The sequence below is a fragment of the Heloderma suspectum genome, chromosome 6, assembly GCF_057233095.1.
Source record: "Heloderma suspectum isolate Gila_16-S chromosome 6, 16-S_ref, whole genome shotgun sequence".
NCBI classification, from domain to species: domain Eukaryota; kingdom Metazoa; phylum Chordata; class Lepidosauria; order Squamata; family Helodermatidae; genus Heloderma; species Heloderma suspectum.
In genome coordinates, this window is record NC_139463.1 from 24,524,919 (window position 1) to 24,546,270 (window position 21,352).

The 21,352-nt window shown below is 49.1% G+C and overlaps 1 protein-coding gene across 5 annotated transcripts in view; it reads left to right on the plus strand.

Moving 5' to 3' along the window:
- The first annotated feature begins 16,697 nt into the window (after nt 1–16,697).
- Nucleotides 16,698–21,352, plus strand: part of SLC37A2 (solute carrier family 37 member 2) — a 72,129-nt gene continuing 67,474 nt past the window's right edge. For all 5 annotated transcript variants that reach the window (XR_014783727.1, XM_084803813.1, XM_084803810.1 and 2 more), the window contains exon 1: nt 16,698–16,933. Coding sequence is in view for 3 of the 5 variants with exons in the window: in XM_084803810.1 (XP_084659936.1) it covers nt 16,875–16,933 (59 nt within the window). In the remaining 2 variants the exon portion in view is untranslated. The remainder of the gene's footprint in view (nt 16,934–21,352) is intronic.

Here is a 21,352-nt window from a genome sequence, read left to right on the forward strand (position 1 = left end):
GCATCTACTTGTCCTTCTCACCACCACCACCATTGTCTGGGCCAGAGCGAGAAGCAGGTGAATGAGCAGGATGCAATGTTGAAGAAGAGGTGCAAGTCCAGGGGGAGGTCTTGTTTGTGGGTGCCCTGCCTCTGAGAATAGGTCATAAGGATGCTCACTGTACGTCAGTGAAAGAAATCTCATTATTCCCTCCTATGATGAAGATGAGATTTTTCTGGGGTATGCTGAAGCATAAGTGGGGCTTGAATCAACATCTCCGGGAAAGACATATGGATGAATACAGAAGATAAATTAACCATCTCCTGAAATGTTTAGCATGGAGCTGAATATTGATTACTGCGCATGTGAGAGATAAAGTCACTGTTCTTAAAGTTGAGGATAGTTTGATGGCAGTAGGCGGTTCCTAGGAGAAGCAAAAGATCTTCAAGCTGTCCTCCAAAATCATGTAGTGGTTTTGGGTTTTGATGGATCAAAGCTGGAGTGGGATGTTGAAATTCTCCCCCCACCCCAAAAAAACTAATACAATATATGTGAGATACATGGAACACTAAAGGTGCAATCCTGTGCATGCTTAGACAGAAAAAAAGGCCTACAGTTCCCAGCATGCCCCAGCCAGCCTGAATTGGGGGCATGGCATGATCTGATTTAACTCTGGGCCAGAATAAGCCAGGATTTTCTCTAATTTGAGGGGGCGGGGGGAGAATGAGGTTGGCTTATTCTGAGCCATTCTAAGGAAAGGAAGGGAAGGATTTCACCCATCACTACTTCTGGCCTAGTGATCCAAGTGTAGCTATTGTCCCTCTGTTCAGAGCTTTGTGTTCCGATGTTGTGCCTTCCACCAGAAGTGCCTGAAGGCATGGGATGGGCAGCTGACTGTACCAGCACAATGTCTTATTACCTGGACTTTTAGGTTGGTAGTGTTGAGATACTATGATGTCATTGCAAAGAAAAGGCAGGAGAGGGATGCAAGTACCTTGTTACCATTCATGTGCCACCCTGGCAAACATCTCTTTGGCACCAATAAGAACAGTGTTAAATTCTAGATTTGCTTGTTTGTTTGTTTAAAATAGAACATGGCCATATAATTTTATTGGAGCTTATCAAAAGTGTCTGGATGTTCTAGATGCCTTGAGATAGGGAATGAAATTCCATTCTATAAAAAAATAGATGCCATGCTCACCTTGCCTGCACTCCTGTTGGAACACCTAAGCCCATTCAGTTGTCCTGATTGCTCCAGGATGGGGGTGGGGATAGTGGATATACCCCTAAGCAAGAGTGGGTAACCTGTGGACCCTTTTCCCATCAGCCCCAGGCAGCATGGCCCAAAGGTATAGATGATAGACATTATAGCCCAACAACATTTGGAGGGCTACTGGTTTCCCATCCCTGCCCTAAGCAAACTTCAGAAGGTACAGCCCTGGCATGATCCAAGAACCTCTGGGAAGCCAGAGATGCTTGCTAGGGAAGTAAGCACTTTTCTTACCAATGGCATGGCCCCTACAGCCTCTGTAGGTGTAGGACTCTCTGCACCACTGTGACCTGCTTGGAGGAAAGCTGGCATAAAAATACTAACAAATGAAAATAATAGAGGAGCAAGGACTTTGGCCTTCTGTCTCCAGCACTGAAAAAACGCTGCTAAATTAGGATATTTAGGCTGGGGTGTCCTGGAAAAGTTTTGGCCTAAACATGGGATTGCACCCTTAGGGCACAATCCAATGCATATTTAAACAGAAAAAAAGTCCTACAAGTCCTAGCATTCCCCAGCTATCCATGCTAACTGGGGGATGCTGGGAGTTGTAGGACTTTTCCCATCTAAACATGTGTAGGATTATGCCTTTATGCACTCTTCAGTGGCTGGATCCACCCTTAGTCATACATATAACAGACCCATTGAAATTGGTGGGGCTTAAATTTGTTATGACTAATTTAAGTTCCATTGATTTCAGTGGGTCTACATCAAGGCTGGATCCAGCCCATTATGTACAAAGATGAGTTGGTTCTGACTTCATGTCTTCATAAAGACAGGAGTGCAAAACCATATGGGCTGCAAAGAGAGACTTTATGTGCATCTGGGACCAGCCTCTGGTGCGTACACTACAGGTAGCACTCCTATTACTTAACAACTATTCCCTCTGTAATTGAACTCTGCCTTTTACCCTATAATTACTCCATCGACTTTTATGAGTATCCTTATCAAAAGCTTTTTGGAGACTCAAGTAAACTAGGGGGACTGGCTCACCATTGGCTACTTTGGGATTGGCTTTTTGTTTTTCTTTTAAATAACACTCCCAACACCAAGCTACTGACTAGGAGGAAGAACATGATGTCCCAAAAGGTCCCTTCTTGCTGGGTCTGTCCTTATTAGGCCCATGATGTAAAAGCGAGGGCCAATAAAGGAGTGTGTGGGGAAGAACCAATTTCAGTTATTCTCTCAGCAGAGCAGATCTCTTGGGTACCAAATCCTAAGAACCAGCCCTACCTTTAGGCAGAGTGGAACAGAAATATCAAGAAACTAGTCATATCAATGGCTGCTAGTCATGATGGCTATCTATTACCTTCAGAATCAGAAGCAGTGTGACTGTATACCAGTTGCTGGGGAACATGAGCGGGAGAGTGCTGTTCCGCTCATGTCCTGTTTGTGGGCTTCCCACAGTCTGCTGGTTGGCCACTGTCTGAACAGAATGTAGAACAAGACAGGCCTGTGGTCTGATCCAGCAGGGGTCTTCGAATGGTCTCATGGCCCCAGTAAGAGGCATGACAGAGTCACGCCCTTGCCCCATCCCCCCTCAAGGAACTCTGCCCATAAAGTTCCTCTGCCAGTTTGATCCTGCCACATTTATTTATTTGTTTATCGCCATCTAAAGGTTCTAATTGTCTTGCTCTGTTTTAACAACAGGGTCTACAATGGGCCCACACCCAGGCACATGCAGGAATATGACACACAGGTGAATTCAATACTGCATCCTCCAAGGCGTGCACAGTTTCAGTGTTTTGTGGATACAACCACATTTTGTCTTCTCTCGCACACTCCTATTCTGTTCTACCCATCATTTTTAGGAATACCAGAACTGGCAGACAAACTCTGGTCAAACGCCCCCATGTCCTTTGGTTCCACTCAATAGCCATTAATTGCTTTTACATAATGTTAGCCCCGTGCAGTAACTTGTTTGATCAACACCAGCACACATTTTCAAATCTCACTAATTACTTAATTAATGTTATGATAGTACCTGAGGGAGTGCTGATAGAGACAACAACCAATTCTGCTCAACGTGAGACAGTTCCTGTCTTGAAACTGCCTGACTTGCCTTCGTAGGTGAAGTTTTTAAAGCTGGCCTACAATGCAAAAGCCCCCCCCCCCATGGCAGTGGCTGGTATGCTGGTTCAGTGTCTCCGTTGCAGCTGATCTCACGCTGACATCCATGCATATCCACGCTTCAGATAGCGTGAGAGGAACTTGAATATGCTTTTAAGGCATCAAAGTAGTGCAGGATGCTGCAGCCCAGCTGCTGCTAGGAGAGATCATATTACACCTGTCCTGAACGCACCATGCGGTCTGCCGGTGAGCTCCCATCTCAATTTAAGTTCTAGCTTCTAGCATATAAAGCCCTTAATGGTTTAAGATCCAGGTACCTGAAGGAGCGCCTCCCATGTTACCACCCAACTAGGGCCCTTCAATCTGCAGGAGATGCCCTGCTCATTCTCCTCCCCCTCCTATAAATGAAGGGAGGAGGGTGGGGAAACAGGACAGGGCATTTCTGCTAGTGATGCCCCCCATTTGTGGAACTCCCTCCCAGGGGAGGTGTGATTAGCCCCCACTGCGAGTGCTTTTTAAATGTGAGTTAGGGAGCAATCCAGGGACCATAGGATGGCTTGGAAAAACCCTTCCAAGGTAGGAGGCAGCGGTCCAACCTTGGAAGGGGGAGTCAGAGAGCTGACCCACAAGCCCACCGCCTCGCAGCCGGTGTGGAGAGAACCATGCCGGCTGCCCTCCAAGGTCGGAAAAGCGATCTCGGAGGGGGGGGGAAGGGGGCGTTCCAGTGGGCGGGGCAGGGAGGGGAGGAGACCGGTTTTGCTGTTTTTAGGTTAGGTTATTATCGTTGCATTTTAAATTGTTTTTCTGTGACTGTAGGATTTTCTTGTCACTTTCCTGACACTTCCTTATTTAATATTGTAAGCCACTCTGTGCTCCTTTCGTAGAATGCTAGAGCTAGCTAGTACGGAACATGCTTAGCCTTTTCCACTGTAGTCACTGTTTAGATGGGTTATCAAAAAAGAGGTAACTTCATCCCGAAACATGGACAGGAGTAGAGTGGCCGCTAATGCATTGCTGTTTGCATTGAATGAAGCACCCGATTTGCATAAAATTTGCAAAGTGCTAATTTATATGTACAGATACAGATGCAAAAATAATTCCTGTCATGTAAGTAGAAATAGGAGTTATTACCGTGTAAAAAGAAATCTCACCGTATTTTTGAATACTGTGACCAGATGACCCATGTGCCTGCTTCATTTGCCGTCCAGGGTGCTAACTGTGGATGGACAACTTTAAAGCCCCTGCTTTCCCTTTGCACGGCTTTAAAAATCTTTAATCCGGACAGCCCTTCAAACAGAGGATGTCTTCAAATAGAGGACCATCCTCCATAAAGTACGAAACATGGCCACCCTAGACAGGAACTAGGTGATCCCATTCCAATAAGTGCTTATAATGCAGCAGCATAGGGGGGAAACATATCATTTTTGAGGTGGGTGGCTACCAGGATGAGGGCCTTTTCTGTTGTGGCACCCCAGCTGTGGAATGAGCTCCCCAGAGAGGTTCACCTACATTGTACTCCTTCTGGCACCAGGTGAAGACCTTTTTATTCTCCCAGTATTTTAGCATTTTAGCTTCCTAATCTTTTATCTCTGGTGTTTTAGATCTGTATTTCAAATCTCTGCATTGCTGCTAGGTTTTATTCTGGTTGTACTGTTATTTTGTGGATTTAAGCTTTCATATTTCATACTGTTTTATGCTGCGCTTTGTGGTTTTAGTTTTTGTGAACCGCGCAGAGAGCTTTGACTATTGGGTGGTATAGAAATGAAATGAAATACATACATTTTTAAAATTTGAGTTTGTTCATCCCGTTGTGCACTAAAGACCACATACTCCAGTTTGAGGTCCTCCAAGGTGGCCACAGGTAAGTGTAAATCCTGTCCTTTATTCCCACCTTTCTTCAGGACAGGACAAATATTTGCAAATAGCTTATCAAGAACAGAATGGTGCGCACTCACTTTATCTCCAGATACCTTATCAAGATCTAAATGGAATGCCTCTTAGTATATCAGAGAAGATGTTAGGACACTGGAACATCATGTGTATTGAACTTATAAATAAGGGGGGAGGGGGTAGAATACCTAAGAGTCTCCAACAAAAAGGGTTCATTATGAGAAAGGTATGAATATTCCCCAAATCACACATACAATAGAGGTGCTCAATTAGTAGTGGCATTCACTATCTACTTACTTTACTTAGGGCACAATCATATGGCCGCTAGTCAGCAGCTAGAGGGACATAGGATTGGTCAGTTTCTGGGAACTGCCTCCCTGCACCCTCCAACTCCACCTTGTTGACGGTGCAGATTTTCCCTGGGCTCTGCGTTCGGAAGAGCAGCATGGAGCGGGGCAAAGGGGGGCATTCCCAGGAATGGGGAGGGGCGGGAGTGTGGAAGCGCCAGTATGACGCTTCCTGTGCATCATCCTCACCCCCTGCACCAACGTCCCGCAGCTAGACAGCCGAAATCAGCTGTCTAGCTGCGAATGCAGGGCAGCTGGAGCGTGCAGGAGACAATCCCCTCCCCCCCACCACCCTGCATTGGATAACCTCCATATAGGCTCCACATAGGATTGTGCCCTTAGGGTGCAATCCTATGCATGTTTAGACAGAAAAAAGCCCTACAACTCCCAGCATGCCCCAGCCAGTCTGGGCATCCACCAAGCTGGCTGGGGGATGCTGGGAGTTGTAGGACTTTTTCTCTGTCTAGACATGCATAGGATTGCGCCCTTACTGTACTTTAGGGAGCAATCCTATGGCCCCTAGACAGCATCTGAGGGCCCATGGGACACTTTGGATTCCTGGATCCGAGGTCAGAGGCAATGCTCCAACCTTGGATCCGGGAATCCGCACTCCACCCCCCTCCCCCTCACAGCCAGTGCGGAAAGGATAACACAAGCTACCTCTCTGAGGTTGGGAACTCGACCTCAGGGAGGGGGTGAAGAGGGAGTTCCAGTGAATGGGGAGGGGAGGAGACTGGAGAGGCCAGGATATGAGCTATCCAGAGCCTTTTAAACCCCCTTCCCTCCCCCTCTGGAATGCCCCAGCTAGATGGGCAAAATAGCCCATCTAGCAAAAATGTCAAGTGGGAGGAGCGGTGGAGGCAATGATTGCCTCCGCCACTCCTCCTGCTCTGCACCGGAGGCTCATAAGCCTCCAACTTTGGAGGCTAACAAACATCAAGGGCAGAAGTCATAGGGTTGCACCCTTACTTTCTTTGCTTAGATAGGTCCCCCAATCACTGTTCTCTAAGCAGTTTGCAAGAAAGTAAATCATGAAATGTGTTGGGTTGGAGAAGGGCTTCTTCTGCTCATGGAAGGCATCAGGATCCAGCAAAGGCTCAGTGATGGAGGAAAGGGGTGGGGAGACAATCTTTGCTGATTCCCCCTCCCCCTGCAGTTGTCTGTCATGCCACTCCAGAGGGTTCTGCTTGCCCCCTTCCAGAGCAGCTTTTCAGAAGGCACAGGGGCTGCAGGGGGGAAAAGGAATCCTGAAGATTCCCTCCTGCACCCATCCTAAAGTGCATTCGGAATTCCACTAAGTGCTAATCTGGGTCCAACCCAATATTAAAATACGAAGACATAGCAGCATTAAAACATCTTGCATACATTGTTTTAAAGCCCTGGGTGAATGAAAAGGCCTTTCCCTGGTGCCAAAAAGACCATCAAGAAGGCATTGTCAGGGTGGAAACTGAGCCAATAGAGCCCCAGAGCAGTTCTGATTCTGAGGAGGAACAGCAATCCGTGGGAGAGGAGCTCACTCATCTCTCACAAGCACAGCAGCTGGCAGAGATTCCTCCTGCCAGCATTCCTGGGAGAGAGAGTGACCCTGGCAGTGAGAGAGCGCTGGAGGGGGGCTGGCTGGACGCTCGGCGCAGACGCAGGGAGTGACGACAGATGGAGGGCGCAGAAAGGAGGCGTAGCGCTCGTTTGGCGCGCAAACAATGGTCACGTCCCGAGGACCCAAGGGAAAGAGGGAGGATCTCTCCCTAGCCCGTAGGTTCAGGGTCTTCCCATGGTTCTCCTTCAAACGGGGACCAACTGCCTTACCTGGAGCTTAGGCTACTCTGCTATCTTTCCCCACTGCTGTTCCTTGCTTTGTCGCTAGTGATTAGTATCTGAAAGAGTCATAAAGTAATAAAGGAATAAAGTCTCAGAAAGAATTCCTCATCGTCTGTGTCCTGAGTAGGCTATTGGTGGGGACTGCAAGAGGCAGCTAGGGCACTCCTGACAGCTTGGTCCCCATTCCTCTTTTTTTTCTCTCTGCTCCTACTGCCTCTGGAGGCTGCCATGGACTCGGCGGTACAAGCTCTCGCACAAGAGAACCAGGTTCTTTGTGATCAAGTGGCTCAACTGATGACTGCCGTACAGAGTCTGCAAGCTGCGGTTCAACCCCCCTGGTTTCTGACGACCCTCATCACTCGACCGGCTCCCCCCCCCCCCGCTGCCAGTGCTGGTGGAGGGGGAGGAGGAGTTTGAGGTCACAGAGTTTCTGGACTCCCACCTTTCTCGCGGCCACCTGCAATATCTAGTGGACTGGAAGGGGTACAGGCCAGGTGAGCGATCCTGGGAACCCGCGGAAAATGTGCATGCTCCATTGCTGCTGAGGCACTTCCACCAGCTGCACCCCCACAAACCCGGGGCCCCAGGGGAGGAGCATGAGGGGGGGCCTCATGGGAGCGGGGATGATGTCAGGGTGGAAATTGAGCCAATGGAGCCCCAGAGCAGTTCTGATTCTGAGGCGGAACAGCAATCCATGGGAGAGGAGCTCGTTCATCTCTCACAAGCACAGCAGCTGGCAGAGATTCCTCCTGCCAGCATTCCTGGGAGAGAGAGTGACCCTGGCAGTGAGAGAGCGCTGGAGGGGGGCTGGCTGGACACTCGGCGCAGACGCAGGGAGTGACGACAGATGGAGGGCGCAGAAAGGAGGCATTCCACTCGTTTGGTGCTAAAACAACAGTCGCATCCCGAGGACCCAAGGGAAAGAGGGAGGATCTCTCCCTAGCCCATAAGTTCAGGGTCTTCCCATGGTTCTCCTTCAAATGGGGACCAACTGCCTTACCTGGAGCTTAGGTTACTCTGCTATCTTTCCCCAGTGCTGTTCCTTGCTTTGTTGCTAGTGATTAGTATCTGAAAGAGTCATAAAGGAATAAAGGAATAAACTCTCAGAAAGAATTCCTCGTCGTCTGTGTCCTGAGTAGGCTATTGGTGGGGACTGCAAGAGGCAGCTAGGGCGCTCCTGACAGGCATGCAGCCAACCTCTCTTGGGAGGCTGTTCCACAATTGAGGTGCCACCACCAAGAATGCCCTTGTCCTCATAGATGTCCACTACATTTCACTTGGCAGAGCCTCTAGAGGTGATCTCTGGGAGAAGGTAATGTTTCAGGTGAGCTTTCAAGTATGTTTTTGGAATATGAAGCTGAATGATATATAACTGACCTCTCTCTGGAATGAAGAAGTATTGGGATATCCTTAAATTCACTTTTATCATTATAATGAACAAAAGAAGGGCAACCAATGTTGATGATAATCCAACAATACATTCTTAGTGACTTGGGATGAGATTAAGAACAAAATTATTTCAGATACTATCCACCTAATAATGATGATATCTTACAAGAGTATTCCTAAATGAATAGGAATAGGCTACCGCCATCTGCAAACGCTGGTTTTTTTTCCCCCTGCCATGATAGGCTACGTAAATACTTATGTAGCCTATGACGGCCTCCGCAGGGATGCAAATGGTGTCCCTGCATTAGCTGTGATAGGCTATGTAAGTATTTACGTAGCCTATCACGGCTATGAAGAGGAAGAGAATGGCAGCCGCAGGACGGCCGCCATTCGCAAAGCAGCGCGGACGGGAGCAGGTAAGTGCTCTGTTTTGCGCGCCTTTTGTGGGTTGGGGGCGGCGGGGACTTCATCCCGCGTGCCTTTCGTGGGTTGGGGGGGCAGGGGCTTCGTTCTGCGGCGGATTTCGGGGGGCCGAATGCACTGGCATTCGGCCTCACCGAGATCTATCGTGGAATTCTCTGACATCACTAGAAAGGGAAGGAGAAAAAACCAGTTTGTGTGTAAATCAGTTTTTAATTCCCTTCCTTTCCCTAAACTATAAACTGAGTAAATTTTACAGTCAGCAGTGTACTCCACGTTAACCAAGGTTTCCTAGATAAAAACATGACTTTTGCATTTAGATGCTATTTCAGTCCTGTCTGTAAGCAAAGTTTATCATGCATTTTTTATTTTCAGGGCTGGTATTCAGGGTAAGCATAGTTGGGCAACTGCCGAAGGCCCAGATCCCAGCAGGGGCCCATTGAAAAGAGCCCCCTGGAGGTGCTCCTCCTCTTCTCCATTGCGACCTGCTTGTTCAGCTGCCTCTCGCTCTGGCCCAGACAACCGTGGTGGTGAGAAGGAGGAGCTGGAGATGCCCCTGCCTCCTTGCTCACTGGCTCTCTGCCTGACAAGCAAGGAAGTGGTAGCAACAATGAGAAAGAGAGCAATAGCAGCTGGTGAGAAAGATGGTGAGAAGGTAGACTCCCTGAGGGAGGGGGCCATTGAGGGTGTCCTGTCCAAAGGCCCCCCAAACCCTGGAGCACTTTGTTTTGCAGTCCTATAATACCCTTGATATACCCTAAAATAAGAATTACAGTACAATCCTTTCACTGATGCAGCCAGGTAATTTTAGAACCTGAACTTAATGGTCTTATGGGTAGGTGGGAGGCTTTAGATGGTCATGTTTATTACTTTACTTGTGAAGCACACAACTAATATTTCTCTTCTCCCCACCCCAACCGCCATTCCTTGCTTCACAACTGCTTCTATATTCCTGATATTTTAGAACAAACAACAACAAAACTGTTTGCCAAACCTGATAACATTCATTCATTCATTCATTCATTTAGTACATTTCTAATCTACTCAATAACTAGTGTTGTCTGGGAAGATTACAACCAGTTAAAAAACTAAAATGCAATTTTAAAACACAGGGCACAATCCTATCAGGATGCTCGTCAGCCTCCGAACTCAGAGGCTGACACGCACCCTATTAGCGTGGGAAGAGTGCGGAGGTGATCTTTGCCTCCATGCTCCTCCCATGCTACATTTTTGCTAGATGGGCTTTTTCACCTGTGTAGCTGGGGCTCTGCAGAGCAGGCGGGGAAGAAGCTGGGGAGGCTGGTGGATTCTTGTTAAGAACTGCCCCCTTTCCCTCCTCTCTGATGTTGCTGGCTGCAAGGGGGATGGGGATGGGTGGGGAGCTCAGACTCCTGGGTCCGCGATTGAGCACTGTTTCTGACCTCAGATCCAGGAATCTGAAGTATCCTGTAGCCCCCGAGACACTGTCTAGAGGCCATAAGATTGCTCTCTTAAAAATATAAAGCACAATACAAATATTTAAAAGAACAAAACAATGTAACACAGAACATTATATAATTTCAGTGTAATGTGATAAAATCATCATCATCATCTCAGCATGTGCAGCTTCACATTTTAAATTCGCTGAGATCATAGCACCATCATGACTGCAGGAGACTTCTGCGCTCTCTGGGTGGTCAGATGGGGCCCCCCTGGATGGTGGGGCCCTGGTCATCAAAGAAGTTGCAGGAAGATTCTCAAGTACCAAGAATGACTGTTGTTGCCCAAACACAAAGGAGTTGATCACTCTACTCTCAGAGCCTTTACCCCCCCACCCCCGATACCAAAGAGAGTGCTTACTGTAAATGGATGCTCCCTTGGGGAGGAACTTGTGCCAACCCTATGCAGAATTGGGTAACCTATTTCTGCCATTCAGCTTCCGCCTTTTTGTACCTGGAAGTTGTCATCGCTAATCAGAAAGAGGCGTCACTTTGGAATTTGATTGATACTTCCTTTTGTCTGCCTAGGAACTTTTGCATAGATGTAGTTTTGATTGCAGCGATAAGGCCTGATCCAGCCTTGTGTACGTGATCTAAAGCTGCTGAGCAATTCGATTTGTTTATGCTCATGTTTTCTGCCAAACTCTCTTAAGGGCATCATCTCCATGGCTGCCAGTATCAGGGAGGGTGCATGTCCTATGCTAAAAGGGAGCAGTCTGTCTACAGCCTGATACTTTCAGTCTCAGGGATAGCCTATCTCTATATGTCAGTAGCGGTGTAGTGGTAAATCTGGAAATGAAGGAGCTCATTGTGACAGTCTCCAAGGGCAATCCAAACATTTCAGGCCGCTGCGTTGATCCATCTCAACAAACCATTTCTAGGAGTTTTCATCTCCACCAGGAGCACGTCTTTGGTAAAGCGAATTGGTCTTAATTGCCCATTCCAGACCAAGTCATCCCAAATACTTTGAATTCCAACATGGAACAATATATTGTTGCTCAGAAAATTCATTCCTCCCACAGCTACAGTGGGGATCGCAGCTAAGCTCAGAGGGAACAGGGAATTCTGAGAGGGGTGGCAGATGACATCAGAATCCCCGCTAGTGAAAACTAGGGATGTCAGAGAATTTCTCCATGAATCTCGGGGAGGCCGAATGCCAGCGCATTCGGCCCCCCGAAATTGGTGGAGAAACGATCTCCCCCCTCGCCCCCCCCGGGACGGGACTTACCTTGGTCGAATGTCCCTGGCGGTGGCGGCTCCGGCGGCGGTTCGGCGGCGGCGGCGGCCGGTCTTCTGACCTGCTGCCGCCGCCACCATTTCCAAGTAAAAAAAAACAAAAAACAAGCAAACGTGATAGGCTACGCAAAGATTTACGTAGCCTATCATGGCTAGATTTTTAAAAAACACCGTGATAGGCTACATAAATGTTTACATAGCCTATCACGGCTGACTTTGGGGGGGGGAAAGCACGTACACAAATGGCGGCGCCCATGGGCGCCGCCATTTACATTCCTTATTTTGGCACGTGTAGTCTACGTAAACATTTACGTAGACTACGGCAAAAATAAGGGGAACTCTATTTGCGTTGCCCTTATTTTCGCCGTAGTCTACGTAAATGTTTACGTAGACTACACGTGCCAAAATAAGGAATGCAAATGGCGGCGCCAATGGGCGCCGCCATTTGCATACACGCTTTTTTTTTTTTTCAAAGTCAGCCATGATAGGCTATGTAAACATTTACGTAGCCTATCACGGCTGACTGCAGGGACGCAAACGGCAGCGGCTACGGCTGCCGCCATTTGCATCCCAGCAGGACTAAAGGATTCGCGGCCGGAGGGATGGGGCACCTCTCCCTCGGCCAGAATTTTGGGGGGAGGGATGGAGCGCCTCCCCCCCACCACGAAGCAAGCTTCGGGATCAGGTAAGTGACTCTCATCCATCCCTAGTGAAAACGTACTGGGGCTGCGTCCCTGCGAGCCCTGCTTCTGCTACACCACTGTATGTCAGTTGCTGGGGAACATAAGCAGGAGGGTGCTGTTGCACTCATGTCCTGCTTCTGGGCTTCCCAATGGGGCAGCTTATTGGCCACTGTGTGAACAGAATGCTGAATAGATGGACCCTTGGTTTGATCCAGCAGGGCTCTTCTCATGTCCTTGTATTCTTTCCCACATCTTCTGAATGTGTGGATGGTGGGGAAACATTTCTGCTGTACATAGTGGCAGGGAAAGGTTAGCCTGTGCAGCCCCATACCTCATGTATGTACTTTCAACATGGGGAGAGGCTTGTATCAACCACCCTGTATTTTTAATTTTACTTTAAAGCAGCCACAATTAAACTCCAAATTTGACCAGAGTAGTGTGGGGTGGGGAGAGGTTTTAGGACTCAGTCTTATGCATGTTTAGACAGAAAAAGGTCCTACAACTCTCAGAATTCTCCAGACAGGTGGTATCCCTCCTACTTTAATAATAATACTAACAACAACAACAACGTCTTACTAGCATCTGGGAGTTCTAGGAGTTTTTTTCTGTCTAAACATGCATAGGATTGTGCCCTTAACTGATCTAAATTTTCCCCACTCAGTGCTGGTATTAGACGCAGCATGGAAAAAAATGCAGTATTAACAGATCTACATCCGCCCCCCCTTTTCACGGCCCCCATTCGCAGTGGAGATGGGAACTGTGAAAAGTGGTGCAGGGAGTCTAGATCTCTCTTAAAGGAACTTTCTGGAAAGTCAGGGAAGTGTGGAATGGAAGCAGGGCACTCAGAAATATCAGCCCAACACTTAAAACCCCAGGGATCACCTTGCTAAAGTAGCCAGTCTTAGTCTCTTTTCCTGACCTGTCATTGTCAACAGCTGTCAAATCAGCCAGTCTCATCTCGTCAATTTCCGTGTATGTTTCATACCCCACTTGGTTCCCTTTGAGGGGAAATGCATACAAGGGCATTGACAAGGCAAAGCTATATATGTTAGACAGCTGCAAGTGTGCGCTTACGCAACTGCAAAAGACCAATTTTTTAAAAAAAAAATTACGAAGACATTTGCGCAAATTCCTGGGGCTGAAAAAATTAGAGAGACAGATAAATAGATAGATAATAAAACAGCTCTATTTGCACAAGTCTCAGGGTGTGTGTGTGTGTGTATTAAAGGGGGATGGCAAATGAGTGACAGCCCCTCCAAAGTGCCATTTGGGTAACAGTGGAGGGGCTGTGGCATCACTGTGGCATGGGATGGGCGAGATCACTCTGGAAGACCAGCAGGGGGGTTTGCTGCTCTTGCCAAGCGGCTATGTACCCTATCACCGCAACCCATGATGGGTTGGCTTTGCTGGGTTTGGTGACACATCAGCCCATTGTGGGTTAAACTACCTCAAGAGCAAGCCACAGGTTGTCAGGGTGGCTTATTCACAAAAGATAAGCCACCCTGATGGAAGCGGTCCAGGTTTGGACAAAATGACAACCCACTGTGTTGTTCAAATGTCAACCCACTGTGGGTTGGCATGTCATGCGAACCCCATCATTGTGTAAAGAGCACTTTCATAAAGAGCACTTAAACACCAGAGCTTTGACTTGCTTACATGCTTGTTTTAAAGCCCTTGTCTCTTACATCTGTTTCAGCCTCGAACAAAAATAAAATAAAAATGTAGGCATCTGTTTTGGTCCATAAAAGAAAAGTAAGATAACAGTAGCACTATACCTTTATTCATTCCAACAAAAAAATCACAAAGTAGCGAGCTAGCTTTCAAGTTTCACAAAACTCTTCCTGCGGCTAGATGTTAAACCAAAAAAAGGGGTGGAGAGTAGAGAAGAGAAAAAGATGTTGCTAATAAAAGGGAATGAGTGGAAAAGCCTGGCTGGCTAAGGCAGAAGTATTCATAGGTTAGTGTCTGTGTCCCCAAGTGTGTGTGTGCACGTGTCTGCATGTGTGTGCATGCATGGTGTGCTCTTATTTTATTACCTATTATTTTTACATAATATTATTTATAATATCATAATATGCATATTATACATATGAACAGAATTATATCCCACTCTTTAGAGCAGGGGTAGGCAAGGTGGTTAAGATGCGCACCAGTGCGCCCTTGAACACCTTTCTTGGAGCCCACCAAGGTGCCTTACTCCTCCTACTTTCTTTTTTTTAATAACAAAATGTCTCATCTGCAGCTGGGATTGCTTCAAAGCAAAGTGAAGGCCTCTAACTGTTCCCATTCTCTATTCCCATGAATACCTCTGGGCCACATGCGGGGCTCAGAGACATTCAGAGGAAATGAAGACAGCAGCTGGCTACAGGTAGATGTCAGGAGCGCCCTAGTGGCCTCTTTCAGTCTACTCCAATAGCCAACTCAAGACACAGACAAAAGGATTCTTTTCAAGGCTTTAATCCTTTTACAACTTAATGACTCTTTCAGATGCTAATCACCAGCGACTAAGCAATGAACAGCAGAGTAGCCTATACTCCAGTTTAGGCAGTTGGTCCCTGTTAGAAGGAGAATCACTCGCAGACCCCGAACTTATGGGCTAGGGAGAGTTTCTCCCCCTTTACCTTGGGTCCATGGGACGCGACCGTTGCTTGTGCGCCATCCGGGCACTACGCCTCCTTTCCACGCCCCCCATCGCTCATCGCTCCCTGCGTCTGTGTCGAGCATCTAGCAAGCCCCCCTCCCTCACTCTCTCACTGCCAGCATCACTACCTATCTCAGGAATGCTGGCAGGAGGAATCTCTGCCAGCTGCTGTGCCTGTGAGGGATGAGCGGGCTCCTCTCCCACGGATTGCTGTTCCTCCTCAGAATCAGAACTGCTCTGGGGTTCTATGGGCTCAGTTTCCACCCTGACAGATGTTTTCATCTGTACTGTTTCCATCTGCAGTGTGCCCATTTTGTGGGGGTGCCCACAACAGCTTCCCAAATTGCCAAATGTGCCCCTGGCTGCCAAAAGGTTGCCTACTCCTGCTTTAGAGTACTCAAGAGAGGCTTACCTCCGTCAGAAAGACTCCAGTTACAACTGCCAGATTGTAAATCAATACCAAAACAAACAAAAACCCACTTCATGTATGTTTAGGGATGTACGATGCCAGTCGTGACCTCTCTGGTTCAGGAAAGATCCTGCCACAATGTATCTGTTAGTCTTTAAGGTGCTACGATCCTCTCTGTGTGGTGAGGGATCAGAACTCAGTGGTTAAGAGCACCTGCTTTGTGCACAGAAGATCATAAGAACATATGAAGAGACCTGCTGGATCAGACCAAGGGACCATCTAGTCCAGCATTCTGTTCACACACAGTGGACAACCAGCTGCACGTGGTAAACGCACAAGCAGGACATGAGTGCAGCACCCTCCTGCCCATGTTCCCCAGCAACTGGTGTTCATAAGCTCACTGCCTCTGGTACTGGAGGTAGCACATAGACATCAGGACTACTAGCCATTGATAGCTGCCTCCTCCAGGAATTTGTCCAATCCCCTTTTAAAGCCATCCAGAGTGGTGGCCATCACTACAACTTGCAAGGACAAGGTAGCACTTGATGGAAGACCCATCTCCTGCAGACCCAGTGGGGGTGAGAGGAGACCATCCTCCCCCCCCCCCCGCCATGCCCTCCAGATGTTTTGGACCACAACTCCAAGGATTCCTGACCATTGTCCATGCTGATGGGAGTTGAAGCCCAAACCATCTTGGCGAGGTGGGGGACCAGGCTGGGGAAGGCTGGAACAGACAAGCAGCCTGAGCTGGTCTAACGAGGCGGCTTGCTCTTGTGTTGATTTCTGCCGCTCAGCACCTCAGCCGACAGGAGGGCGATTCGCCAGCCTTCTGCGGGCCCGGGGAGAGGCAGGCGCGTCCTATCGGCGTGGCTCCCTGACGGCAGATCGCGGCGAGAAGGTTGCTGCAGCGCGCGGGCTCTGTGCCTCGGGCGCAGCATGTGACTCCGCCGGGCCTGCCAGCCAGCCGCTGCCGCCGCCGCCGCCGCCGCCGCGCAGGGAGGGGCGGCCCGGGCAGGCACTTCCCTCCCTCCCGCCTGCCCTCGCTCTCCCGCCCGCTCGCTGGCCGCGCCGGGGCGGGGAGGCGGCCTGAATCACCGGCGTGTGCCGGCGGCCGGGCTCCAGCGGGGCATTTAAATGCCAGCGGGCGCCCAGCCCCGAGCAGCGCCAGCTCCCCAGGCACCACCCGGCACGATCGCCCGTGCCCGGAGAGGAGGAACCATCGCGCCCGCTGCCCGCAGCCACCCACCATGCGCGCCATCCCCGCGCCCGGGATCCGCTTCCTTCGCTCTTTCTCCAGGGACAGCTGGTGAGCAAGGGCGCCTGGGCCCGGCCCGGCCCGGCCCGGCCCGGCCCGGCCCGGCCCGCGGATGGTGGCGCCGGTGGGCTGGCGCCGGGCTGGGCTGGCCGCTGCTTCGGCCTGCGGCGGGGCGATGCGCTTCGCCCGCCCTGCGTCTCCCCCGCGATTGTGCGCGGCCAGCTCGGAAGGCGTTTTGGAGCGGGAGGATGCTGCGGGGAGGGTCCTGTTGTGTTGGGCGGGGGGGGGGCGCACACCCTTTGGTGGCTTGTGCGTCTGGCCGTCCTGGCCGGTCTCCAGGCGCGGCCAAGACCCGAGCCCTTTCTCTTTTGTCTCCGATGGAGACAAAGAAGACGCGGGACTCGGAGAAACAAAGCGCATCGATGCGCCCAGATGCCAGAGGCCGGCTGCGGCGTGGGCGGCCGCGGCGCGGGGTGGCAGAGCACCTGTCTGGCGTGCCGAGGGCCCCAGGATCGACCCCCTCCCCGGCATCTCCGGGCAGCGCTGGGGAAAGAGCTCCCCGGTGTCTGAAGACCCCCTGGAGAGCCACAGTGCCGAGGAGACGACGCTGAACTGACAGGGGCCAATGCTCTGAGTGGGTGGAAGGCAACTTCCTGTGTTGCAGCTGCTTGGGGAACGGCAGTAGGACGGTGGCAAAGCGCAGGCTTCGCGAGGAAAAGGTCGCCGGTCGGCGCCTGGCATCGCCCCGTGGGTCTTGGGAAGGCCTGGCGATAAAGCCCTGGAGAGCTACCGCGAGTCAGTATAGATCGGCCTTCCCCAACCAGGTGCCCTCCAAATGTTTTGGACTTCAGCTGCCACCGGCCCCAGGCAGCATGGCCAATGCTCGGGAATGCTGGGAGTTGTAGCCCAACACATCTGGAAGGCCCCCGGTTGGGGAAGGCTGGTGTAGATGGGCGATGCTGAGCTGGATAGTCTTCTGTTCCTTTCTCTCTCTGGAAACTCGCTGGAGCAGATTTAGTGGAGGCTGGTGGCGCCAGTGTCACTGGGGTGGTGAATCCGCTCTGGGTTTCAGTCGGAACTTCAGGTCTTCAGCTGAAGCACCTTGTATAGTTCCATTAGAGTTCTGACTAGTTCTGACTGGAACCCAGAATGGATTCACCTCGCCACTGACATAGGAGCCACCAGCCTCCACTGATTCTGACGGAACATTTTACCTACCTATATTTTATCCCCTTAAACTGGGACACATGTTCAAATAGAAAATCTACCTGCATTTTCCAGAAAAGGGCCCTGAGAGGGCAGAAATCCAAGACATATTCCGGAAGTGGTTGCCTAAGTGGGATTTTTGTTTTGGGTTTTTTTTGGTCTCCTGGGTTTGCAGTTCAGATGTAAAACCTAAGGCGGCTAACATTCAGCTAGGAAGTGCATCTCTTTTGGTTCCATATTAACAGCATTCGCATCCCGATGCTATACACACTTACCTGGGAGCAAGTCCCATTGAACTCGGAAGTGAGGCTGAGTAGACATGCATAGGACTGCTCTGTAACAGGTGCTCTTAGCACCACTCTGGTGAAAACTTCCCTGCTTGTGGGTCTTTTTCCTGAAAAAAACACATCAGTTTTGCATTCTGACCTAACTTTTAAAAATTCATCACTGGTGTAATTAGTTTCCAGAGGGGAAAAACACTATATCTGAATATTGCTCTCACTATATAACCTAATAAAGAGCAGGGCTTGTGGGGAGAGTGAAGGGTGTCCTCTGGCATCCTTCAAGGTGAATAGGGAACAATGGGGTTGGGCTGGAAAGAAGGATTTTGCTGAAATTTTAGGGGTGGTTTATACAAGAGCAGGGTATCTTGGACTTGTGAAGAACTTGTGAAGAACTTGTGAAGAACTCCCAGCATTCCTGAGCACTGGCCATGCTGGCTGGGGCAGGTGGCAGCTGAAGTCCAAAACATCTGGAGGGCACCTGGTTGGGGAAGGCCGATCTACACTGACTCGTGGTAGCTCTCCACAGTTTTATCACCAGTTTATTGTGAAGACTTGTGAAGGTCTTGTGAAGAACTCATGAAAACATCTTTTTAAAAAAACTTAGACCGCCATAGCACTGAGGCGCAGCAGTTCTTAGTAATCAACATAATGCTACTGAAATGCAACCGATCTGATCATCTGGTATCCACAATGCCTTGGCAGTACTTCTTGCCCTTGGGGAGAAAACCCAGAGGTTAGATCCAGACTTAGTCATGCTTAGAGTACACCCACTGCAGTTAATGGGACAAATTAAGGCATGGCTAAATTAAGCCCTAGTGTTTTTAGTGGGTCTGTTCTAAGCATGACTAAATCTGGATCTGATGCAGGTCAGTGGTAGGGCACATGCTTTGCCTGCTGAAGGTCGCAAGTTCTGTCCCTGGCAATTCCAGTTTAAAGGAACAGGTAGCAGGTGATGGGAAAGTCCATCTCTTTGCCTGAGACCCTGGAGAGAAGCTGCCAATCAAAGCAGGCAATACTGAGCAGGATGGACAAATGGTTTCATCCATTACAAGGCAGCTTCGGATGTTCTGAAAGCACTTAACTATTCAAGGTTTCGCATGGCCCACAAATGGGAGCTGAGAAATCGTTCATGTTTTCATCCCTTAAGGGGCAATGTTTATATGATGGATGGTGCATATGATGGATGGTGCATGTAAAGCAGTGTTCCACACAGCTCAGCATATCCTTGAATGAGTCCTCAGCCCACAATTCCTCTTAGCTTTGTGTGCAGCAGGGGTAAGGAACCTCCGCAGATGTCTCACCCCCCAACCTCCTGCCAGGTCTTACCCCTCCCCGCAATCTCTCCCCCTTTCCCCCTTACTGTTCAGCTGTTTTCGTGCTGCCTCCCTGAGGAGTGGAGGGGGGGGCTGTGCTCCCACCCGTCTGACTAGTGAGATGTGAATACTGCACAGGAAGGATTGTGGAGTGTGCGTGTCTGGAGTTGGGAAGGGAGGCTTGGCTAAGGAGGATTTGCATCCTCTGAGTTCCAGGCCCTTCACCCTGTTTCACACAGATCCCCACTTTTGTCACTCCAAGGGCATTGTTAATTTTGTTCACTGGATCAACTGGCATGATTCCTATGGGTGTTACATGGAGAACATGTTATGTCAGGTCGTGTAGGAAAGATCTACAACCAAGATACTAGATTCTTGTAGGCTTTGGCTTGTGGGTGCTCTCTGTAGAATCCAAGAGGATTTCTCATCTATATTGCTCCATGGGAATCATTCCACAGCACTCATTCAGATTCAAAACATGACATTGGAACTGACCCAGCATTTGTGGCACAGTCAGTTTTAGAAGCCGCCAGATGTTGTCCTGCAATCCCAAATTATTTTCCCATTTCACTTCTGTTCTAAAACTGATTGATACCCTTTGGGAGTGTGGCATTTTTACTCCATTCATTTACTTCTCAAATGGCAAGAATAGCCACCCTCCTAGTGTTCTAATTGGGCACATCGGTTCTTGCTGTGTCTGCTCTTTGCCGTTGACAAGAGTACTTTGACAAAGCCTCTCCCTGCTGGCTTCTATCGATTGCCAGGGAATTACATAAAATAAACTTTGCCCGCTCTACTTGGGTCAGCTAAGTTTTATCTAGTTTACGCAGGTGTCGCAAGGAAAATTCATTCTGGCGTGTGTGTCATGGACTGGAAGAGGCTATTGTGTTTATCTGCTTTAACTTAATCTGAAGAGGATATCACATCATCTGTAGGAAGATATCTAATCTCTCCGTTTAATTACTCCAACCCACAGCAATTATACTGCCTCCCTTGGTAAGCAATTGCAGTGGTTCCTGGTAGAAATTACACTTCCCTTCTGCATCTGAATTGTTCTACTGTGTTACCCACATACCTCAGTCCTCAGTTGTGTGTTTATGAGGCTAGAGAATCCCATCCCACAGTATGCCAACGTACAGTAACCAGATCATCTGTTCGCAGTGCTGTTTTACAGAAAGAATTAATGAAGCTTCCAGTGAATAGCCACAGACTAAGTACTTTGGAAACAGTTCATGTCAGATTTTTGTCCTTCAGCAACTTATTGCTAGTTGACACCTTTGTCTACTAGTTTGACAAAGTACTAGTTTGCATATAAAATGCTAGTTTGCATATTCATCTCTTGATGACTGCAGGATCAATAAGGGAACTTGCATTTGTGAATGCGCTGTCACAGATAAAAGGCTTTAGAAAAGGCATCCATGTAATCTCAAAGCACTTTTTTCCAGTCGGTTTGGCGCACACACTATCTGCAAGAGAACTAGGGGTGCTTGTAGCTCTTCAGCATGCTCACCCCGGGCCCCGTCTTTTTGCAATCATTGATTCAACCCTCTCTGTTGTCAATTCAGTATTGCCTGATTTGGATCTGGGAGTTAGCAGCATCTTCTAGTTCCATGGAGAGAGCAATACTATGTCCACTGGAGTGTCTAGATGGCTATAGGATTTTTTGG